This window comes from Alexandromys fortis, unplaced genomic scaffold, assembly GCF_014885135.2.
Source record: "Alexandromys fortis isolate MF-2015 unplaced genomic scaffold, M_Fortis_MF-2015_v1.1 scaffold_24, whole genome shotgun sequence".
Classification (NCBI taxonomy): Eukaryota; Metazoa; Chordata; class Mammalia; order Rodentia; family Cricetidae; genus Alexandromys; species Alexandromys fortis.
Window position 1 is genome coordinate 9147919 of NW_026067906.1, and position 24253 is coordinate 9172171.

At 38.5% G+C, this 24253-nt stretch overlaps 1 protein-coding gene across 1 annotated transcript in view; it reads right to left on the minus strand.

The window, feature by feature from the left end:
- Positions 1-24253, minus strand: part of Syt1 (synaptotagmin 1) — a 497193-nt gene that overhangs the window by 135912 nt on the left and 337028 nt on the right. The window contains exons 5-6 of the mRNA XM_050135605.1: positions 8941-9125; positions 2558-2680 (exon numbers count right to left, since the gene is read on the minus strand). Of these exons, the coding sequence (XP_049991562.1) occupies positions 2558-2680; positions 8941-9125 (308 nt within the window). The remainder of the gene's footprint in view (positions 1-2557; positions 2681-8940; positions 9126-24253) is intronic.

The following is a 24253-nucleotide window of genomic DNA, read 5'->3' on the forward strand; positions in this document are numbered from 1 at the left end:
TGCCCTAATGGGTATGCCGATTCCACTTTAAAGCTGCCTTGCCTCGTTTGTGGCACTGTCTTTCAGTGGAAGCCATGAATGATAGAAGGGAGGTACCCCAAAAGAGACATGGCCCAAGAATAGTTAATGTAGGCGCTAGAGTCTAACCACACAATTACTAAAGCTCACGGTCTCTCAGTTTGTTATAGGTAATATTCTATTCCTCATTCTCATTTTTTGAAAATGATTTTCTTTTCGGCAAACATAACAAACTCAGTAAGGAGAGATAATTCTAGTCTAGAGACTTACATATCTTGCCGTTAGAGGATGGAGGGGATTTCTTCTAATATCCATTGAACTTCTATTTAAGAGAGGCGTATTCCCATTGCGAAAGCTTCTTAATTCAAGGAGTTTGTTTTTTTCTTTTTGGTTTTGGTAAACAAATATGACTCCAACCTTGTCTACAAGTCTCCTCAGATTTTACAGTCCCTAACTCATAGAAACCGTGTGGTGATGGAAACTAGCAAGGACATTTGAAATTAAAACCGATGCATGGTATTTATCAATAAAATCTTCTAGACCAGTATAATGAAATGCATATTTTGGACAATTTTTTTTCAAGACAGGGTTTCTCTGTAGGTTTATTTTTGTTGATCCTGTCCTGGAACTAGCTCTTGAAATTCAGGCTGGCCTCGAACTCATGGAGATCAACCTGCCTCGGCCTCCTGAGTGCTGGGATTCAAAGGCATGCACCACCACCACCTGACTGGACTTAATGTGTATATTTGCTACTCTGTTTTCATCAAACATTATTTTTGGTTAAAACAGAATGAATTCTGTTCTTAAAAGTACTCCTGGGTTGAAGACATGGTACCTGCTGCACTTCTAGAGGCCTGAGCTTCGATTCCCAGTACCCACATGGGAGCATGCAACCATGTGTAACTGTAGCCCCAGAGGATCTAACACCTTCTTGTCACCTCCATAGCCAAAGTGAACACACGTGGTGCACACAGATTCAAAAAGTATTTAGAACTTTCAGAACTAATCAGTATGAGATGCTATGAGATTTATTGAACGGAAAAAAATATCAGATGAGTATATAAAGACAGGTTAAAAACCTGGAAACCTCCATGGAAATGTAAGATAACCTTTACCCTTCCTGGAATATGTAAATAATAAACCACTTTGCTTCCACCTAAATCCTAATGCTCACATTTTGGTAGAAGTAGTAGAAATGACCTGAAACATATTTAATTATAAGACGTAAAGGGGTCTCCTTATAATCCTATATAAACACATACTTACAGACCATACCTAAATTCAATAGGCAGGTGTCTGAAACATATTATAAAATAACTAGCCAGGGCTCTGATAAAGATGGCCAAAGAAAAGCGTTTTCCAATCCCACACATCCTTCAAAGGGGGATGGGTGGGGGGGGGTACTCGGAAGCTTCAAAGGCCTGAACTGTCAGTTCCCAAAGGAAATCCAGAATCGCTACACCTGCTTCCAGTTCTGACTCTGGACATCAGCCATGAAAGCCGACTGTTGATGGTTGAATCACTTATCACTCTTTGCTCATCAAGCAGGATATCTGTCGCTAGCATATGCTGCATTCCGGTAATCATACCCAGTTACCAGCCTTCGTCTCACCGCAAAGGAGGAAGGACGCCAATGAAGTGGGTGGTGTCTGTACTCCCTAATAGGTCAAGGGCTACGTTCGGAACTCAGCTTATTCTGCTTCCCCTTTCGCACCTCAGACAGTACAGGGACGGATATTAACTTTGTGGATCTTACCTAGAAGGGTTTTCAAACGCATTTGGCACCCTGGGACTAACAGCCCACCCCTGGATTATAGCTACCCAGTGAAAAGCGGCTGCTATGCTCCGATCTCAATGCGCTCCACCACCTTTTGAGAAAGGGAAGCAGGGATGCTAGTGTTGCAGTCTTTAGTCTGGTCTCACTTCTGGGCAGCCTTCTTGGGCTCTGATAATCCAGCCACTGGCCTTTCGGCATTGACAGAGCCACTGTCTAATCGCTTGAGGGAGTTTTTCGCCCAGCATCGTGGCGTCACACAGAAGGTATTTCTGCCTTTAAAAGCCTCGGAGCGTTGCCCTGTGTTAAATTCTTTGACTGCTTACCAGTTTTCCTTTTCTAAATGTGGGTTTAGATGGCAGCTCAAACCAAAGGACCCTGGCGTTTCTTGGACTCTAAGTCTATACACCTCGGGGAAGGTTGTTCCTATGCACACGGAGGGACCCTGTTGGGACTGGGCTGGCTGGGAGCTCTCAGCGGCAGGCCGATGGCTTGGAGTTAATTTGTATTCTGTCGGTCTCCTGTCCGTGCCATGAGTAGATGTAATCGGCTGGGTACTGTGAATTCTAATTAGCAGAAGTTAAATTAGCAGCTAGGGGACTGCCTGTACTTGGAAATGATTTCATCAATAGCTTTGATAATTGCGTTTCGTTCCCCCCCCCCCCCCTCACAGCAAACGAGATGTTTTAAGAAGACCATCTTGCTCTCAATCGCTCCTTGGTAATTTCACACAATGTAATGGAATCAGACGTGTTCCCCTCAGACCTGGTTATTCTGGAAATCGTAGTCCAGCGAATATTGGAGCTTCCCCAGTTTTTCTTCTTCCTTGGGTTCTTCCTTTTCTTCTCCATCAGTCAATCCGGTTTCAGCATCATCGTCCTTAAGGGCCTATGAATAGGAAGAAAAGAAATCCCAGTGAATTTCCCTCCCAGTCCAAATTAACCTGGCCATACCTCCAAGCTGTTTGAAGCAAGCGTGATGATGCTGAACTCTACTTGTCTAACATATTCTTATTCGTTGCTTACACGCGCTTGTATTTTTTGATTCCACGTGTGCATGGCCCCCCCCCCCCCCCCGCCCCCAGTCAGCAAGCAACAATGGAAGCAATGGAAGAAGCCCCCCCCCCCAAAGTAGAGCAAGCAAAACTATAACATCCTTGCAAGGAAAATGTCAACTTGGTATGATTCTCGGCTCTGATTACACTGCCCCTTTCTCTCTATGATCAACATGCTCGCATCCAGGCTGGGTTTCACATTCTCGTAGCTGCAGAAGATGCTCAGCATCGTGTGAAGTATCATTGGTGCATGCAGCAGAGATTCGCATGGAATGCATGGCCTTCGGGTGCCTGATTGCCTGTGCCAAGGATGGCTAAGTGACCCTCGGAAAATGTAAATCCTTTCGTTTCACATATACGATTGTCACATTTAAGGAAAAAAAAGGAGAAAACATGCCACCAGCAAACGCATGTTTAGAGAGTCGTTCACCCCATTTCCAGCTGAACTTCCCCGTTTTGTCTTCATGACAGCTAGCTCCACAGAAAGCAAGGCTGAATTCAACTGATTTGAGTTTATTGAATATCAAAGACAAGCGTCATGTTTGGAATTTCAGAAAAACTCATATGGGCATAAAATTCATTTTGCATGGAAGAACAGGGTTCATGGTACTAAATTTCGAAAATCAACAACTAAATATTCTTCAACCTTAATGGTCAGATATAAATTAAAATATTTGAAAGATCATTATGTCATAAAATACACAAAGTGTTTCTGTATTTCAAAAATCAAAGTATATAAAATTTTCCTACTATGCAAAAATTACTCCAGATATTTCTACTACAAAAGTTTCTAATAGTGGAAGGTGTCTTCATGGGGATTACAGAAACATTTTTATGCATGTCTATTCGTTACAATTAAAATTTATGAAAAGTTCCATTTCCCCATTCACGAGTATGTTTGAAAAATTGAAAGGCCTTTATATTAGCCATCCACATATTTTGTTCTGGTCACTGCCTGTATATTTCCCTTGGTCATTTTTAAAAATCACTTGTTTTTAAATGAGCAAATGTTATCCATTTTCATCTACTATCTCATTTTTCTTGTGTGTACTCAGCTGCAGAATCTCACAGAAATTGAAATAAAGTGTCTCTGACAATATTAAAGAGTCTTTACTATTATGTGATTAGTGTCAGCTCTCAAGCTGATGAGAATTCTTCCGAACTCAAATATGAGATGTAAAAAAGCCCCAGGGTCGTCAGACCATGGCTCGCCATTTTGCTGCCCCTACCTGCATGGACCTCTCTTCTCTGCCTTTATTGTTCTCAGTGGAAACTCTCCCATCACTTACACAGAGAGCCTCAGTGTTGCTTAAAATGGTAACCCCCATCCCTGACTTTATATTTATAATGTCATCCAGTTTGGTTCCTCCCATCTAATCCCCTAATGGTCCCCAAATCCATCTGCTCTCTGATTAGACGAACATCTGAGCAGAGTTGAACCATGGTCACAGGTGTCTATCACCCTCTGTGTTTCTGATACATCTCAGGAGTCTACAGCGAGCCTGAAAAATTGAAAACCTCCATTCTCAAATGTGGCTACCCCTATACCATTTAATTTAGAAAGATTAATTTATCATTGGGTGCTTTCTTGAATATTAAAGTAAGAACCAAAGCAGGGACCTGCACAGTTCCTGATGAATGGCACTCAGGTGTTTGAATCTGGCTCAAACACTTCAGGCAGTGGACTGTTTGTCCCTGAGAACCTAGGTGTGTAGAATCTTTAGCACTGTCATAGAGGGTGTGTATAGAAAACTACAGTTTAGGAAGTTTGCCTCCCTGCAATAGTTTGATTTTTTTTTTAAAGAGTAGAAAATTCCTTAATGCACTGACTGACTGAAAATACCTACATGCCCCTCCATGGTCACACTAAAAATAATCATGAATTTAAATACTTTTTCAAAAGTCCCTTTTCAGAGCTGACATTTTATATATCATGTTTCAGCCCAATACAATTTGAAATAGTTGAGATATTAAATCTCCTTTACCCTAAGTGTTTCTCTCTCTCTCTCTCTCTCTCTCTCTCTCTCTCTCTCTCTCTCTCTTTTTGCCAGAATAGAAGGTGTAGGACCATCTTTGCAATTATTTTGCATGAAATGGGGCTAATTTTTTGATAATTTTTCAGTGCTTCTGTTCATCGCTGAAGTGATTAAGTCTATTCCTGTCCCAGAGGCCGAGCTTCATCAAGATGTACCCTGTACCATCACATTAAATTCAGACCTATTAAGTCAGTAGCTATTATAATATCTTGAGAGCAATATTTTTTCCTCCATAGGAAAAAAAAAAAACCTCAGATGAAAAATCTTGTAAGCCCAGAAGCTCTGAAGTCAGGCAAATTGTTAAGAGGGAAGTTGTGTTGGGAACATCAGGCTTTTTTTTTTTTTTTTTTATCAAGTTCCCAGGTTTAGAAGGACCAGCTCATGGCTTCCTTTGGCATTCAAAAGTTACCTAGTCCACAGCCATCAGAAAAAGTATTTGCTCATTCTCAATTATGTTGTTCACATGGGATTTGGTAAGGCATGCAGAAAGACAGTGTGAGAGAGTTCCTTTTCTCTGTATCCATGTAAAACCTTTCCAATTTTGTTCTAGTTAGCCCTTGTTAGCAATGGTTAGAAGGAAACACGTCATCTTTGCAGATCAGTTGGGTTCAGCCTTTTGATGTCAAGATGGTAAGCCCTCAGCTGTGGAGCCCAGCCACCAGCATTGATTAGAAATGTCTAGTAGCAGAAGAAACCTACCGCAAGGGACAGTCCAGAACAGTCATGAGACATTACACAGATAAGGAGAACATAGAAGGAAGAAATAAAAATTAAAATATCCACACACATTAGTGAAAACCATGGAGAAATGACCACTCTAAGCTTACGATTATGAGTTAGTTGCTTTCCTCTCCCCTGTATGGTTAGTGATTTCAAGATTCAAGATATTTAAAAAAAAACACTAAATATGAATCCTAAACATACTATCTAGAGTTTACTTCTGAAGTCAATGCTGAATTTTAAGGGATTATGTCTTAAAGGTTACAAAACCTTTCCAGAGAGATCGATAGCCGTGAGTGTTGAAATTTGAATTTCTGGGAGTTTGGAAAGGATTGAAGTAATAAAAACTTATTGATTGCCCTCAGGCCTATATCGCTTTAGGAGTACAGCCATCAACTGTTCCTGTCTGTCCTGGCTTTATACAAAAGAGCCATATACTGGCCTTATTTGCCTTCCCCATGCTCACTGTTATGTGACGCTTGAAGTACTTGGAAAGCACAGTGTTTAAAAGTGAATTTCATCGGTATAATTTTGGAGGATCATGGGACACCACGTGGCAGATAATCCTCCTCAAATCGGTGCATCCAGTTTTCATCTTTAGCCCTCATCTTCATAAGCTATTAGCTATGTTAGTAAGGACTGATAGAAACATCCCCTGTGCTTACATAATTATCATTGGGACATGATAATTTCACTATTCCAATTACATCTCACTCTATACATCTAAAATTGAAAATCATACCTACCTAAAGCCCCACAGTACATAAAATGTTTGGCTTAAGGTAGTTAAAACCATTTAGAGTGGTTGAAGTTCTAAAAACTTTGTTATGACAGGAAGTTAATATAAACTGTCGCTGACATTTTCATACTAATTCCTTACTAGATTCATATTGCTCTGCTCATCTTCATCCAAAGGAGCAGGAGATAGGTCCCCACCTAGTCTATCTGTGAGCTCGTGGTCATTTCTCCATGGTGTAAGGAGGATAATGGCACTGTGCCACCAATTATACTATTACAACTATTACATCATACAGAACAAATCCACGAATGAAAATGTAACTTCCTTATCCGAGAAAAAAATGCTATAGCTACCATTTAACATTAATCAAAGCTTCTAAATGTTAACATAAGGACATAAGAAGATCACAATGGAGTTTTATAATACCCATAAAAATCATAGCACTATGTATTCAAATTATTATTTTCAAAGATATTGCTAAAATAGCATCCCTTTTCTAGGCCACGCTCCTCCAGGGAAATTATTTCTATACTTAATTATAAAATGTTTTTTTTTAAAGAATCTGTGATTTTTGTCTAAAAAAAACCCCAAATGAATAAAAGAGGAAGAAAAATCAGTGTTAAATTCTACTTGTTATAACCCTAAATTTGAGTATCTACTTAACAAATTAAATGAAGAGAAAAATCCTTCTTAGGTATCTGGAGTTGATGAGCTTCTCTAACTGATGAGAAACTGCCAGACAAATTGAACCATTGCTACCCTGAGCTCAGGTTAAAGCTCTTTGAGCGTTAAACTAGACTTCACATCCATCCCTCCATGCACATACAGCTCTGAAAGCAAACTAAACTGAAGGGAATGAGAAGTGGGCCCCTGGGAAAACGGCTCCAATAGACACTACAGTGTCTTTGAGGAGTTTTTCTGTTTTTGTTTTGGTTTTCAAGACAGGGTTTCTCTGTTCTCTGTAGCTTTGGAGCCTGTTCTGGAACTAGCTCTTGTAGACCTGGCTGGCATTGAATTCATTGAGATCAGCCTGCCTCTGCCTCCCAAGTGCTGGGATTAAAGGTGTTGCCACCACTGCCAGGTTCTTCGAGGAGTTTTAAACTCCTCCTGGGAAAGAGGGGAAGCATGTGAGAGTGTGCGGGGAGAGAAGGGGGCTGCGTGCATCTACCATGTGGCTTGTGTTAACACCTGATCAAATTGTCCTTAAGTTCATGTGTTAATGATTCCGTTAATAGTAATTAATAAGATAATAATTAATACTTAATAAGATAATAGTAATTAATAAGATAATTGGAAAGACTGCCTACACATGTTACTATTTGGGAATAGGAAGAACTATTTAAACTATCTGATAGGAAACAATAATTACAAAAATTTCTATGAAAAATATCTTCGCTGTCCTTTCATGAGTTAAATTTTCTTTAGAAACATTTAATATATGTTTTTTTATTCCAAAAGTGAAGACACATTTAATACTTTTTATGAAGCATCACCTTGGCTAAGTTGTCCAGCTAACTTAGTTAAAAATAGGCAGCAGAATCAAGGCAACCCAGATAGCGTCTCTCTGCATGGAAGACAGCTCGGGCACACAGTTTATCAACATCATTGAGGGTCTGATTATGATCACTAATTGGGGAAATATAATTTTGTCTTCTAGCTCTGTCTTGTTATTTAGGACTGGATCCTATCCCCCATCACCACATATAACTCATTAATTCTGGCAATGATGACTGAGCGGGCAGGATGTGTGGCAATGTTGGCAATTACTAAGTGTGGTGAAGCTACTTAACAGAGCCCGAGTGCCGTGGGTGGGTCAGACAGAGGCCCTGGCCAAGAGGGAAAGGACTCAGGCACCTTGATTACATTGTCTTTCAAATTCCAATCAAAGTTGGCTAATGCAATGGAATATAAATGCTCAGGAATTAGCTTATTATGCCAAGCTCATGAAGCCACACCCACTGGCATAGAGTCCTCCCCTGGTGGTGTATATGTATGTGTGTATGATGTGGGATTCCCTTCTGTATGCTGAGAATATGTTTTATTACCGATGGTTCATAAAGAAGCCATTTTGGCCTTTGGCAGGGCAAAATCTAGCCGGGCTAGAAGAGAGACCTAGAGAGAGTAAGTAGAGTCAAGAGACGCCATGTAGCTGCTGAAGGAGAAAGATGCCAGAAACTTACTGATAGACCACACAGCCTCATGGTAATACACAGACTAATAGAAATGGGTTAATTTAAGATATAAGAACTAGTTAGAAATATGACTAAGCTTTCATCCAAACAGTGTTATAGTTATTAATATAGTTTCTGTATGAATATTCATGTATGAGTGAATATGAGTGGGAAATGAAGGAGCAGTCTCCATTTACATGTGTGTGCACACATGTGCATGTGTGTCATCAAGGGAGAAAAAAGAAAACCCACTGTACCTCTCTCCACTACACTTTAAGAGACTGAAAGGACTGTCAAGCATCTCTGCAAAAGAAATGGTAGCCACAAGTTGTTCATGTCCATGAGCATCTGGCGTAGAAGAGCAGAGCCCTCACTGGTGACTTATTAGCTGAAGAGTTTAACAAATCAATAAGGGGCATGCGCCTTACCTGATCTTTCATGGTCTTCCCTAAGTCTTTCACGTCTTTCATGTTAATGGCATTCTTTCCTCCCTTCTCCTTTCCCTTCTTCTTGTTTTTCTTTTTGAACAGACATTTCTTACAGACACAAAAGCAGCAGGTCACGACTAAGAGGACCACGACTATGGCTATGGCAATTAAGGCCCACGGTGGCACTGGAAGAGAAAAAGAAACATAAATGGACATTAGCAACAGAACTGGTTAACCCAATACAGCAGACAGTCATCCGTGTGGCTGGATTTCCCCAGTGTCTGCTCTGCTCCTGAGGTACTGTACCGTTGGGTTTTAGTGGCTCCACCGCCAGGGCACAGACTTCCTCAGCCCCCCCCCCTTTTTTTTAAAAAAGGTTTTAATTTATTATGTATACAGGATTCTTCTTGCATGCATCCTGCAGTATAGAAGAAGACACCAGATCTTATTACAGATGGTTGTGAGCTACCATGTGGTTGCTGGGAATTGAACTCAGGACCCCTAGAAGAACAGCCAACTGCTCTTTACCTCTGAGCCATCTCTCCAGCCCTCACGGACTGTTCTACCTCTACACACATCACATGCCACCTCTCCCTTGTGCTCCAAGTTCCTCTTCCGTGAATTCTTCTCTTTCTTTATCTAGAGCACAGCTCCTGAGTTTGAACCCTGGTTTTATCCTCTACACGCTCTTTTATCTTAGGCAAATCCTCTCTTTGCCTCAGTTTCCTCACCTGTTTAGTCGTGGTAAAATTGATAAGTACCTTAGTGGGTCTTCTGAGAATTCAGTATTAAGATGCAGTGTCCAGCATGGTCAACTGTAACTATTCATCAAGCAAACACTAGGTGTTATCTTAATATGTTATGGCATGATCGAATGGGCAGACACTAATCACACAAACAGAAAATGAAATGTCAAAGGTATGACCATATTGAAGGCAAGGGATAAGTACTTGGTGCTTTGAGAGGTGCTCATGGAGAGATGTATAGGGCTTGGCCAGGTAGTGGCGATGTGACTGCCCTGATTACTTAATGGTTCCTCCTGTTCTCTTCTCTACCAAGTTAATAATATAGTGGTATCCATTTCCTTTGGCTGGTTAAAGTTAACTACTAAAAAGCCTACAATGGCAGCCAGCACACAGCAGGGGCTCACCTACTAGTGCTATAGTTTCTCTATGTTCAAGGCACAGGATTCAATGATGCTAAGAATCCTTAGGAGACATGAGATAAAGGAAGAGGGATATCAGAGGAAGGATAGACACCAGGATCAAAGCTCAGTGAGAAGATACAGGGGATGGAGAGGAGGAAATGATGCGCTTTAGATAATAGAAGAGGTTGATCTATAGGCTACGTTTAACATAACAAAGCATATAGCAAAAACACGCACATAAGGAGCTTTCTATGAGAGCTGTCCAACTTCTACAAGCTAAAAATATTTCTTTACTTAGCATCCATGTACAACCGGCTTACACAAAGCTAAGTTTCATGGGTGCATTTGAGCTCTAACTTCCTCTGGAACGGAATTATACACGATTCAAATTGCAGCTCTTCAAATCCATCAGAAGTAATTAGATTTGTCTTTTGTAATAATAAAAAGGCATTGGGCACTGAAAGAGTAAGAAAAAGCCTCATTTTCTTTGAGCCGCATAAACATCATTAGTGCCAATGATTGTTGAACACAAGTCAGGAGTACTCTGAGAAAGTAAAAACACTTAAAATTAACCTCTCTTCAAAACAGAAAATCCACTCTTGCGTGCACTCTCTGCGTTAAGCTTTATAGTGAAGAACATTCACTTTGCATATTATTGACTATTAGATTATAACCCGAGGACATATAAAAATCACCGCTTTTGATACCATGTTTATAGCTACAGAAATACTCCTGTGAATAGTAGAGCTATGTACACACGCTAAGACATGGTTCTCTAATGGAGCTATGTACACACATTAGCACATGTTTTCCTAATGTTCTTTAATCATGCTTTTTTTTTTTTTAAAAAGTGGAAGTCAGTGCAAGTGCATGCACCCAATGATGGTATTCATAAGACTCCACTTAGACATTCTACCTCTGATGACTGAGCTAAAGTCCTGCCATGTGTGGTAAAGGTAGCTGTGTGTTGAACGCAGGCAAGACAATGTTAATAATGGCCCTTCATTCCAAATCTCACAAATTGTTCTCTCAGTCAGACTTTTGTGATAATCTCTCAGAGAGCGGCATAAAGGCCCCTTAAATTACAAAAGACAAGACTGAGATGATTTGACAAGTTCACACAAAAGAAAATAGGTGGCGAGAGCATAGGAACATTATTTAATCAAAAAAAAGTTAAAGAGAGAGGACCGCAGGGTCACAGGAAGAAGTCTGAAAGAGTGCAGCTGGAAGGTAATTTCACACAACTGGAAAAGTTTCATTGTGTGTCCTTTGTTTCTTAAGGCATTGCTGACTGCCGTATTTGCTTTGAGTTGACCTAATGTGCAAATTAATTTTAATACATATAATAGGGAATATTATACTATATAATTATTATATAATATATTAATATAGTAATTACTGAATATAATTACTAGAATTTTCCTCAAATTTACTACTGCCTATATAGATAGCCATTTAAAAAAAACTTACTCTAGCTATTTTGTACAAAGGCAGTATTAATGTACAGGAATAGCCATTTTTAGTTAAACAGCTGAACGTGATAGCCGACAGAGACTGTGCCACAGAGACTGTGTGGAGTAGCCATTTTTAACAAATGGAATTACTTAAATACAGTGTTTACATTCAATTTTACTATTAAATAGAGAAGTTAATATTTTATATTAAAATATAAATTTAATATTTTAATTTAATATTTTATATTTAATTCAATATTTTAAATTTAGTACATTTATTAAAGAAACACCATCCTCACTATTCAGTCGTTCACTTTTAGTATAGCGAGCAAATATCATGGAATATAATTTGATTATTGAGAATCTCCTTATTATGGCCCAACCTCTGTGCTATGACTTTAGCCACGCTATTTCTTTTGATCTTCACAGCAAATTTGTTCATTATCACTTGAATTTTACATAGAAAAACTCAATCGATTTAGTGTCATGAGATATTTAAATGTCTTTAGGTTGTTCAGCTAAAAATGTAGAAATTAAAAAAGGCATACAAAGGGAAAAGTCATGTCTGGTACTGAGGCCTTTTTAAAAGGATGCTTTAAAGGAAAAAAAAATCCAATAAAGCAAATAAACAGTTGTCTAAAGTGTGGCCAGGAGCAAGCTCCTTGGTATAAATACCCTTCCATCAAAACACTGCTGTTGGCACAGTGTTCAGCTGCTGCTTTTCACAGCCACTACCAACAGATGAAAGTTCAAATCAGAATTTTAATATTTAACTCAAAAGCTTTCAGTGGAAAAAAAATGCACAAGAACGAAAACTCTGAAGATATTATTTTTAATTTTCCAGTTAAATAACTAGTTCTTCCCATATTTCTTGACCTAAAGGTAAATGGATACATGAGAATGAAGCTAAAAGAAAACTTTTAATAATTGCTTAAGTTAGACCTGGGGTAGGCAGAAGAAAAGTCCCTCAATGACTTGCATTGCAGATCCTGGTTCTTGGAAGCCACGAACATTTTTTTTTTTTTTCAAGACAGGGGTTCTCTGTGGTTTTGAAGCCTGTCCTGAAACTAGCTCTGTTGACCAGGCTGGTCTCAAACTCACAGAGATCCACCTGCCTCTGACTCCCGAGTGCTGGGATTAAAGGCGTACGCCACCATCGCCTGGCCATGAACATGTTAAGGACATAGGAACATCCCTGCTCATTCCCACCACTAAGTTTTACATAGGTGTGTTATTTTTTGGAATGTTACTCTTTATTCTCTTTAGTCATCTAATATTTACTTTTCAGAGTTACCATGAATATTAGCATTTTTAAATAAAATTAATTTTTAAATAAAATAGCTAGACACATTTGTTAAATCCCAGTGGGATTACTGACTGTATGATGTAATATATTAGGTGGCTTAGAGTAAGCTGACATAAAATCGTTTAAAATACTAATTAGTTTTCTGAATCTGCATATACTTGGAAAACATTTTAATATATCCTCTTCCTAGGCAGGAAACACACTTCTTACTGATTTAAAACTTAGGTTTTTGTGGAGTATTTATGATGTGATTTATGGTATTTATGATGTGACTGACATAGACACAACGAAAACATCAGTTAAGATTTTGAAATCAAATTGCATGAAGGAGTCTGTTATTGGAAAATCAAATACAATTGTTCCCCTCCCCCAAAAAGGTTACTCTTCCATGAAGGTAGGTATAAACTGAAGAGTGGAACACACAATTATGCAACCAAACACATCTGTGCGCACCTCCTATGTGCAGGATCTTTTTTTTTTCAAGACTGGGATACAAATTAAGTAGGGGGTGTCTAATAATTCACATTTATTTATTTATTTATTTAGATTTTCTAGTGTCATAAGGTAGATGTCATTTGCTTTATTTAAGGGAAGGTAATTTCTCATTTTGCTAACCTCGGCTCCAAGAACAGAACACGATGCATTTTAGGGTGGACTCGACATGGCTCTACAGGTTTGTGGATAAATTTAGGCTGCATGGGCATATCTATTGAAATCAACTAGTAACTATTCTCTCTAGAACAAAAATACCATAGTGATATCGAGAAACATCAATTGTTTTCTCCAAAGGAGCTTTGGCACAAAATAAATTTTAAAGAAAACAATCTACTTACGGAACTCTGAAGAATTTCTTCTTCTTTTTCATCCCATTTCTTTAATATAGGATTTGGAATTATGAGTTAAAAGTGCCACGATTATAAAGCTATTGCACAGTGTACATTTTTAGAAGTAAGATCTTCAGCATTCCCTAGTAACTTCACTGGGCATTTGGGCTCCCAAATCTGCAGCTTGCTCATCAGAATACATTACACTCAGATTCACAGCATCAGCCTTTCATACAGGGAACCCTGCTGTGGCTCAGGGATGCTTTGGTAGGTAGCTCTCCACCTCGAATTTTCAGAGGAATTAGAGTGATGGAGAGATCAGTGCATAACCTGTAGATACCCACAAAGCCATGTTCTGTTCCTTCAGTAAGAGTAAAAATCTCTGCAGTGATCTCCATCCCTGGCTTTTCTTGGGGGCTCCTAATCCTAGCTCCTTAGCTCCAACTCCCTCCTTCCTCTTTCCTCTTCTCTCCTTTTACAGCTTTTGTTTCCTGGCCAATACAACAACTTATGGACTTATTTTTTGGGATCTTGGTTTAGTTCAGGGCCATAGCTCACTGTGTGTGTATGTGTTTTCCTTAAATCTCTCAGGTTTGGTTTTTGTTTTTATAGACAGCTCTGAATTCTGTGTCAGCTAGATTATCATTCATTATCTAACAAATCACCTTAAATTCAGGTTCTTTCTCTTTTTTTTTTTTTCCTAGATGGGCCACTGCTATTTCCTTCCTGGGAAATATAAGCCTGCCCATTTTCACTAGTCTTAGAGCAGCCGGAGACCTCAATACAACACGGGTAATTTTGTTGCTATGGATACCACAAAAACTTAGCAGTGACTTCAGGTATTTTCTGTAATTGCTACATCTCTATTTGTCCAATGAAAGCCTCGCTCCTGCACTCACATCTCCGTAATGCTTTTTATGAGTAAATTCCAGACTTGTACATTCATGTATCACTGAAGTTTTTTTTTCCAACTTCTAGTTTGCCTCCAATTATCTGTCATCTTTCTAGAGCATTGTGATTCTCCAAGATAAAGAATACAATATGAAAATGGTTAATTTTGCTACTAACATGTAGGAAAAAGAATGTATTTCAAAGCTTTGCTTTGGAAACTGTTTATGAGTGATTTTTTTAAAAAAAAATTACAAGGATAAACATCGTATAAAGGTTGACACAAAACAGAGCAAGCTCTGTATATTAAAGCTTTTCATAGATTACAGAATCGCAGGTGGGAAAAATAAAGAAATACTGGATTATATGGATTAGGATATCATTAGTCACCTCTGGGGACAGAACAGAAAATATGAATTTGAAAAAGTACACACAGCGTAGAGCATATAACTGAATATGAAAACGAACAGACTAAAGTCAGAATGAAGGATTTCTCAATATAAGCTAAAATGAATACAAAGGCAATTTCTGGCACTTAGGTATTTGATACATTTTCTCTTCCTCGCTTTTTTAGAATGAGGGTTATGAACTCCTTTTGTAATAATATGCTCCCTTCAGAGTTTGTTAAGTGTTAAATATTCATGGGAAAAACATAATTGTGTGTGTGTTTGCATGCGCATGTGCACGTGCATGCACTCACACATATCTGCATGAGTGCATAAATTTAAATATGGTTGGTAGTGTTTGATATCGTGGTCAAGGTCATAATTACTACATTTAGGAGGCCACTGGTTCCAAATTAAATCTTTACCCAGTGCATCAAGGCAAAATTCACCAAGAATGACTGATTTGCGAAGTTCAAGGATCATTTAACCTTTTGTTCATTCAGGGGGTATTAGCCTTTTATCCAGTTGGCCAGTTAAGATTGTCATTTGCTTTCCATTGACAATCTGCTGGATGTTCAAGTTGTGGAGGGATGTGGGTGTCGAGGACAGAGAACAGAATGATCCTTGCATCTAGAAGCTGAGGAATTGTCACCTCCAAAAAAACTGTAGAAAGAGAGGAGGCAACCCAGAGTCAAAGATTCAGTGGAGCTGATGGGCTGTTCCCGTAACAGCTGGGAAAGAAAATGATTAACGGGCCCGAAATTCAAGGAGGGCTGCACGGAAGAGGTGAGTTAAGAACTATGTTCCAAAGCCTTGCCTGCTACCATGAAAATACCACTTTGAGGACGTCATGTTTTCCCTGCCTCCTTTTCTTCCCTTCCTTCCTTTGGTTTCTAACGTTTCAATCTAATTAACAAAACAAAGCACTTAGCAGGATCAAGATATCAAAATCTCCATTAGACTCCTTTTTAACTGTAGTAAATGAGGCTACTTTTCCTGCCCAACACTCATAAGCCCTTCACCAAATGGCACACATCGCAATATTCTTAGTGTGCATTTCCCCACACAGCTGTTTCCTTTCCCAGTTTCTGTCACTGACAGCACAAACCAGAAGATCTGTTCACACAATATGCTACAGAAGTTATCACAGGTACAGATGTCAACCAGACCTGGACTTTTCAGAGCAAGGCCACGTTGGTTACTGTAGGAGAGACGGGTAGGCTTGTCTGTAACCATGGCTATACCCATGGCTTGCCAATGCCTGGCATGATGGAGGATTGCTAACCAAGTCCGCAAAAACAGGCTTAAAGAGTTTCATTCTACTTGGGTAACTCTAACAAACACAAGCCAGAGAACAGGACAGGACACGAGAAGGGGCACATTAAATGGTGTTTCCAGCTACATTCTGATGGTGGGTAGTCATTGCAGCCTTGTTTTATGCATCAAATAAATATTAAATTTAATAAAATGGGGACTCTGTCCCTTTTTGTCCACCAGCTCCCAGATGCAGAGAACTTCAGCAAGCATAGATTGCACGAAGTCACAGCTATTCTTTAGCAAAGTTTTACCAGGGGCTCCATCTTTTAATCTGATTTCAGTATTTACTCTGCTGTTGATCAAATTCATATATGTCATGGAATAATTCACGGCACTGATGTTGCTCACTAAGTGCCATCATTAGTTTTGACTGATGGTCATTCTATCTGCACACGGATTAATCAAAAAATTCTCTGCACCGTCTATGGTAATACTAGTCTGCTTTGACTGATAAGGCCATATCTTCATAGTACTGGAAGCTTTGAAATTGATGTGGAAAATGATCCTTGGTCTTAGGGCAGGTCAAAACTTGTAGAGGATTTAGATAAGGTGCAGGTCTGGCCAGGAGCTTGCTGGTAGCAGGCTCCTGGGAGGAGTATCTTGGTAAACAGGAAGGATGCCAGGTGAGTTGGCAGGGGTGAAGGCTATTTCCCATCTAATCAGTTCTGGGGCCTCTGGAAGGTCGTAGCGGGTTTCAATCATTCTGCAGACAACACAATTTTGTAGCTAAAGGGAAATCCATTTATCTGTGGACCTTTTAGCAGGTTTCTAAGACTTCTAAGTTTAGACCTAAAAACAAGTTATTATTTAGTTTTTTTCCCCCTCATAGAAGCTTCTCAAATTCTACATAAGAAAAAAGTTCATATTGCTTCTCTTTTGATGTCTTGAAGTGGTTCAAAATTTCTTTAATCTGTTTTCTGTTTTGGCAAAGATGCTCAAGGAAATAGTATATTCTAAGAATGGAACATGGTTCCTGTTGATGACTTGTGGGTAATTCAATATCTTATTATCAATATTTGTTTCCTTTCTCAGCAATTTAATTTTATTACCGTGAAGTTTAGTTATGAAAAAAGGCCCATCAGCTAAAGGGGTCAATATGTTCCTTGCTCTTTTAACAGTTTAAGGCCATGGCTACAGATAAAAAGCAAACACACTTCTACTCAGTTGTGTCACAAGCTTTTTGGAAGAATTCTCCCCCCAGTACACTGTGCTTATCCTAGAGACAAGAGAGCATCATTCTAGAAATCCCTGGAACTTGGAGAGTTGATTGTGCTGGCAGGAGATTTGTGTGGCAGCTGTGGCCGAGTGGAGAACTGCTTGCCTGGGTATTCCAGCCGTAAGAAAGAAGCGCCAGACTCATTAACGTCATCACCACACAAAGTGACAGGTAGACCACAGGAAGAACCAAAGCTCCTCGCCTGTCTAGGTATCCACAGGATGCTTCACTTTGATTATCCAATGGATCCCTACTGCTCTCGACCAAACATTAATTTTCTTCTCACACTGTTGTTTCCTGTTCCTTTCAATATGTTTCTCCCCATGACAGGTTCACACGTCCATTTCGCTAGCTCCATTGTTTTTCTGTCTTTTTGTTTTATGGGCTCTCGGATGTAAACTTCCTCTTTAGTTGGTAGAACCCCCACAATCCTTGATTTATTTCTGGTCTTGTTTTAAAAGAGCTTCCTTATCTAGTCATTCTTGTCCATGGTGAATTTTCCCTTTTATTATTTTCTGTTTAAACATTTATTCTTTTGTTTGGAGTTTGTCCATCGAAGCCTTGTGAGTGTCAGCACATGACCTCAAGGCCTTGAGTGAATCATGCTTATTCTTAATGGTTCTTATAGATTTCTACTGGGAATATGAAATTCTCTTTGCTTTCTTTTCTTCATCAACACTTGACAGTTACTTTAAATGTCTCTCTGGCTAATAACATGCACTAACCCTTTGCCCTGTCTTTCAGTCACACTTATTTATGCTTTTTAACTTTTTAGAAATAAAAATAATTTATTCATACATGTTTCCTTGAGTCAACTGTTGTCTTTACATGGGAGAAGCTACCTGGAGTGATACGGCCTCTCCCCTTCCTTTGCTTGTATGAAGGTGTTAGCAAATGCTTATTGAATTATAAAGAATAATAGAAGACAGAGAAAGCCCTTCTTAAATATTGTGAGAACATGGCTCTTTTAAACACCTTTAAACCACTAAATGGCACCCTGTTTCAACAGCTCAGTCAAAGCTTGATGAAACTTCAAAGCTAGAACAGTTTCTCAGCTACTTCAGGAAAATTTCTAGTTTTCAGAGATCACAGAATGATTCTGAAGCTCGTTGGTCCATCTATGACTTTTCCAAAATGACTTACCTACTGATATTGCCTATTGAATGTGTATTTGTGATAATAAAATGGCTTTCCCATGTAAAACCTGCATTGATAGTACACTAGTTATTAGTTTGGGAGGGTCTTCCCAGCTTTGAGATCCTTTTATATCATGTCAACTGGTATGATCTCATATATCAAGCCAAAGAAGGACAAGGGGAGATGGAATTATTTTATGATTTCAGACCAGAACACTGAGGACCTGAGATGTGGCTTTGGTCAAACAATTCTTAGTAGAGTTGGGATCAGACTGAGGGTTTTGTGAGCCAGCTCTGATTCTTTTACCATATATCCCAAATTCTTTTGTGACCACAATAAAAACTGACTAAGCAATTTTACTGTTTCCAAGGACGGTTTAGTTTTGTAAAATAGAGAATATCCCTATTAGGTTTCTTTGAGCTACTCGAAAATCAATGGAATGTAAAATAAAATTATTACTGATCATAACAATAGGACCATGGTAAATATAATATAGGTAATAGATACACTCTAAGCTCTCCCTCTTAAATCGCCAAATGCCTTGATCCTGTCATTTCTACTGTATAGACCTCATATTTATTATTACTATGTGAGTTGGAGGTTTTAAGCCTATGTGTGATTTGTCATATGTGGCTTTGTAATATAGAAATATTTATAATAGTGAATACCATAAAGAGGGATTTTAAAGATTTCTTTATCATTTCCAATAAGTTCTAATAAATTTCATAACTCAAAAATACTAAAAAAATTGTCTTTTTTCCTCTGCCAATGCTTTCAGCACGTTCTGACTTAGGGATACATCAGAATGTCGGGGCAACATTTTAAAACAAAGATTGCTGGCAAAAACTGAAAGGCAAGGCATTTTGATACTTCTTATGCAATTCATGGAAAAATCATAGGAAAAAAAAAACCAACCTCTGGGGAGAATAAGAAGAGTCCTTGTTTTTTACTACTGAGTAGTACTCTAATATGTATATATCCCATACTTTCTTCATCCATTCTTCCATTGCAGGGCATCTAGGTTGTTTCCAGGTTCTGGCTATTACAAACAATGCTGCTATGAACATAGTTAGGCATATACTTTTGTTGCATGATAGGGCCTCTTTTGGGTATATTCCCCAGAGTGGTATTGCTGGGTCCAGGGGTAGGATCTTTGGGCTGACGAGGGAGGGGGACTTTTTGGGGGAGAGGGAGGGAAATGGGAGGCAGTGGCGGGGAAAAGACAGAAATCTTCAATAAATAAATAAATTAATTAAAAAAAAAGATTCATAAGAAGAGTCATTTGAAGCCACAAACAGCGCAAGCTCTGCTAGAATATTAAATAATGGAAAGAAACATGTATCTTACTGTAGCTTCAATAATTTGTCTCCCCAGGCAATACTATCTGAGATAACGTTTTACCACAGCAGCCATGATGTTGGAGGTCACATGATTATGCTGTGCTGTGTATGAATCGCAGCAAGATGTACTTTGGTGTAGCTTTACACTTCCTCCAGGACCGGCTATGAGTTTTGAGGGTGAGAAACCGACCCCACTGCCATTCTTATTAGCTATTAAATATTTACTGCCATTCAATTAGTGATCTTTTTAAAATTAAAAATCCCACTTAATGCATCCATGGAATAATTTATGAAATATTTGCGCTTATCATCTTATTTAGTCAATATTACCTTTATTTATGATGGTCCAAGGAAACTACAGAAAGGAATGCGAGTCTTAGAGTCTTGAAAAAAAAATCATCATGGCTCAATCCCAGGCTTAGTCTTTTGAACCATCAGAATCTTTAAATTAGTCCAATTTCTAGTTATTACTGCTTTGAATTTTTAAAATGATTTTAAATTACTTGTGATGAAGCATTTGGCCTCCTCCTATTCTACTGTTCCAATGGAGATGCCTGCTTTTTATAAAAAACCTTTATTTTCTGTTATCTCTTCTCATAATTTTTTTTGAAAACAGGAGTCTACAATATTCTTTTGTTGGTTTTGACTAGAATAGGAGCAGTAACCCAAAGTTCTTGGGTTATTCATATTTTAATATGAACTCATTTTAATTTATATAATAATAATCATGTTTTAATATGAGATAGTGAAATCAAAGATTTTACTAAGACATCAAAGTTATGAAATATAATGGAAGGAATAGCTGTGTTTTATATTTTGTTTCTGTATTTTACATCAATAAAATGATTAGAGTCAGAGCTTGGTCAATGACTGCAAGAGGTTTTACATTATGCTTTTATGCTTACAGTATCTTGAAATCCAGTTACTGCCCACAAGAAATGCAATTATCTCAATAGACCGGTGGCTTTTGAAAATTCTTTAGAAAACTTCAGTAGATGGATTGCTTAATACATTTAAGCCAATGCCTTTCCAGCAACGTAAAAGCTGGTATTTGAAGTTCCTCTTAACGTCTTTAAAAGAATGACTAAAAGTTGGCAAAAGTGTGGGCAAATTGCTTGACTTCGGGTCAAATTCGTATCTGTGAAAAGAATGTTTACTTTAAATTTAACATTGTTGAGCAGAAAGGGAAAAAATACTGGAGTGCTGGTCACAAAAGTGCTGGAAAGTAGATCTTGAGAGGGAAAAAAACATCATAGAGATGGAGTGGCATGTGTATCTCTGTGTGTGTCTCTGTGTGTGTTGTATGTGTCTGTGTATGTGTGTCTGTGTATCTCGGTGTGTGTCTATGTGTGTGTCTCTCTGTGTATGTGTCTGTGTGCATGTCTGTGTGTGTGTCTGTGTATGTGTGTCTGTGTATCTGTATGTGTTTCTGTATGTGTATTTGTGTGTCTGTGCATGTGTGTGTGTGTGTCTCTCTCTCTCTGTGTTATCTCTCTCTCTGTGTGTGTGTGTGTGTGTGTGTGTGTGTGTGTCTGTGACTGTGTGTGATAAGCACTCACCCAAAGAAGTAGCTCACTGGTTTGTTTATAAGTAGTGAGTGAGTGTGCTGAATTCTTTAGTCACTGCTGTCTCAAGTCTTCTTATGCATTTGTGACAAATGGAACATAGATTACGACTGTGTTCTAGAGACAGTTCAAAGAGCCAGTGGCTATCGGTTTGTGTTAACTGGGTTAGATTCGCCTGAGTCTTTTCTTCCTAGTTTTCCTTGAAGTGCACCATGCTGCCCCGTGCCTTGTTGGTTGCTTTCCATACCAGTACTCCACTTTGGGATGCCTTAAGTCTGTTTGCTATGTAAGGGAGATGAGAAAGAAGAATAGAGCTCAGAGCTAAGGAATCTCTTGTGAGAGACTCTGTTCTTTAGCCCCTTTTCTGGTTGTTTTTGAGAAGCACAACTTGTGGGCTGGGGAGGAGGAGGTGAGTGGATTGGGAATGCCAGAGCCCTTCCAGGAGAAGAGTTGAACTATTTCAGCTTCAACAGCCTCCAGAAAGTGGCAGAGAAAGCATTTCACAGTCCCATGTCCCCACACTGTCGGCAGAGATCAGCAGGTTTATTTATGGGGTTATGTGGGTGAGAGGCTCAGATCTGATCTCAAGGCTACAAACATGAAACGAATGTTAGCTTAAAGATGTCTGCTCTTTCATCAAGACCAGCAGTCTGCGAAGTTGGTCATGCAGCCTGGTTGCATAATATTTACTGCAAAAAGTGATCTTGGCTTTATTCCTTACCTCAGCCCTACCAGATAACACTAAAGATTTTTACAACAGCAGATGCTAACACCTACGGCTAGAAAAATATCACAGAAGAGTCATGAGGCTCAAGTTAGATAAGAGAAGTTTCTATTTCGTTGGAAAGTTAAGATAGCTAGTAGTTATTTTGAGATGTTTTATAATTTTCTAGGCAATGTTCCAACTATGCTATGAAGTGAAATGGGTTCCTTTGAAACAGCAAAGGAAAAGTAGATAAAGACTTGTTAATCTCAACTTGTCAGACTATGGTCAATGCACAGTAATGGAAAATATATTTCTAAAGTATCTGTGGAGTTACAATTGAGTGCTCTGTTACTTCATTATGAAGCACAATCTAGCCTGAGCAGATTTGGACTAATTGTTCTTTTGGCATCATGTTAGTGTTATGATTTTGAGTTAAAAGAATGTTTGGGGTTGACTTTTAATAAATGTGGAACTTATAAGGGAAACAATAAACTCAAAGTTAATTATAGTGTTTAATTCTACTTCAATTTGTTACGATATGCTATAGAAAGTGCTAGAGGTTTGGGGTGAGAGGATTCTGACTTTAAAATGGAGTGAACTTTTTCTTTATTGAGAATTTAACTTCATGAAAAGTAGGAATGATATCACAATGATAATTTTGAGAGTTATGTGAAATTCTATGTCAACATCCAGCACACAGGGAATTTAATAAATATTATATCTCGCTGACATTTTGAAGAGTAAAACCTAGATATCAAATTATTCTCTAAAATTTAATAGATTTTTTAAATAATAAAAGTACTTTGGAAATATTTAAAATATTTAGATACACATATTCTATCGTATGTGATTCTTTAGGCTTCTTGTAAAAACTTCATTTTATTCCTCTCTCTTAAAAGTTGAGGGAAAGACAAATGGCTTGCTGTAACCTCTGCAATGTGATGGGACTGTACATGATTTGGAGTTAATCCAGCCTGAAGTGAACATCTAAATATTAGAGAAGTCTTAGCTTTACGAGAACTAAGAACCTAGTTCCAAAGAAGGGAGACAGAAAACGAATAAGAATAGCATAGGAGTGGAAAAATGAAGACACAAGACTAGGAATTGGGGCTTTTTTAACTCACGCAACCAATGCTTTTGGGTTTGAGAGAATGTATCCAGTGCAGATCACCAAGTCTCACGTGAATGGAGGGTGTTGATAGACAGTGCTGTCTGTCATGTGACCATTGTGCATGGCAACACAACATCCCACTGTGTTTTAAATTCAAGCACACTAACTTACTACATTATATCTGCTTGGGAAATCTACAAGCAAGGATGAAACTTCTGAGCACTTAAGAATCTGAAGAATCCAGAAGACAGTTTTCATCTGATCTCACAATGTGACAGATATTTCAATAAAATAACATTCTTTTCTTCTTTAACAGAATGGCTTTAGACTCAAATCAACTAAAGGAAAAATGAGACTTTCCACTAAAAATTTTTTCCCAGGAAAATAATCTAACAATATTCAGATGAATGTAAAAATTTTGATTTTCAGTTTCTGAATAGAATGTGATCATTGGCTGAAGAATGTGAAATGGAGGGCGGTCTCTTGGGTTTAGCTACGTTAAGAAGGCCGCCAGAAAGCTAAGAAAGGGAATGGAGATTTTCATTCTAGATACTACCTAAGGCACAAGCAAGACAAAGCTCACGGAGGTGGTACACTAAAAGAGACCATAATTTTGTCTTGTAGTTTTTGGTAACTGACCCAGAAATGCTTAAACATAAGAACAGACGTCAATCCGGGTTTTAGGGAAGATTTGTAAATACTTACTAATAGTTATTTTGAGCTCATTAAATTGGATTTTATTACCAAAGCAGCATTATTCTATAATGTTCATTGTGTAGCATTATTATGTATATAATCTGTCTACATTGGAATGGACCAGAATTGTCCATTCTTTTGCCATTGCCTTGCTTTGTATGCCTAATTTAATCTTTAAGCCCAAGAGTACTAGACAATGTCAATTTCACAGGTGATTCCA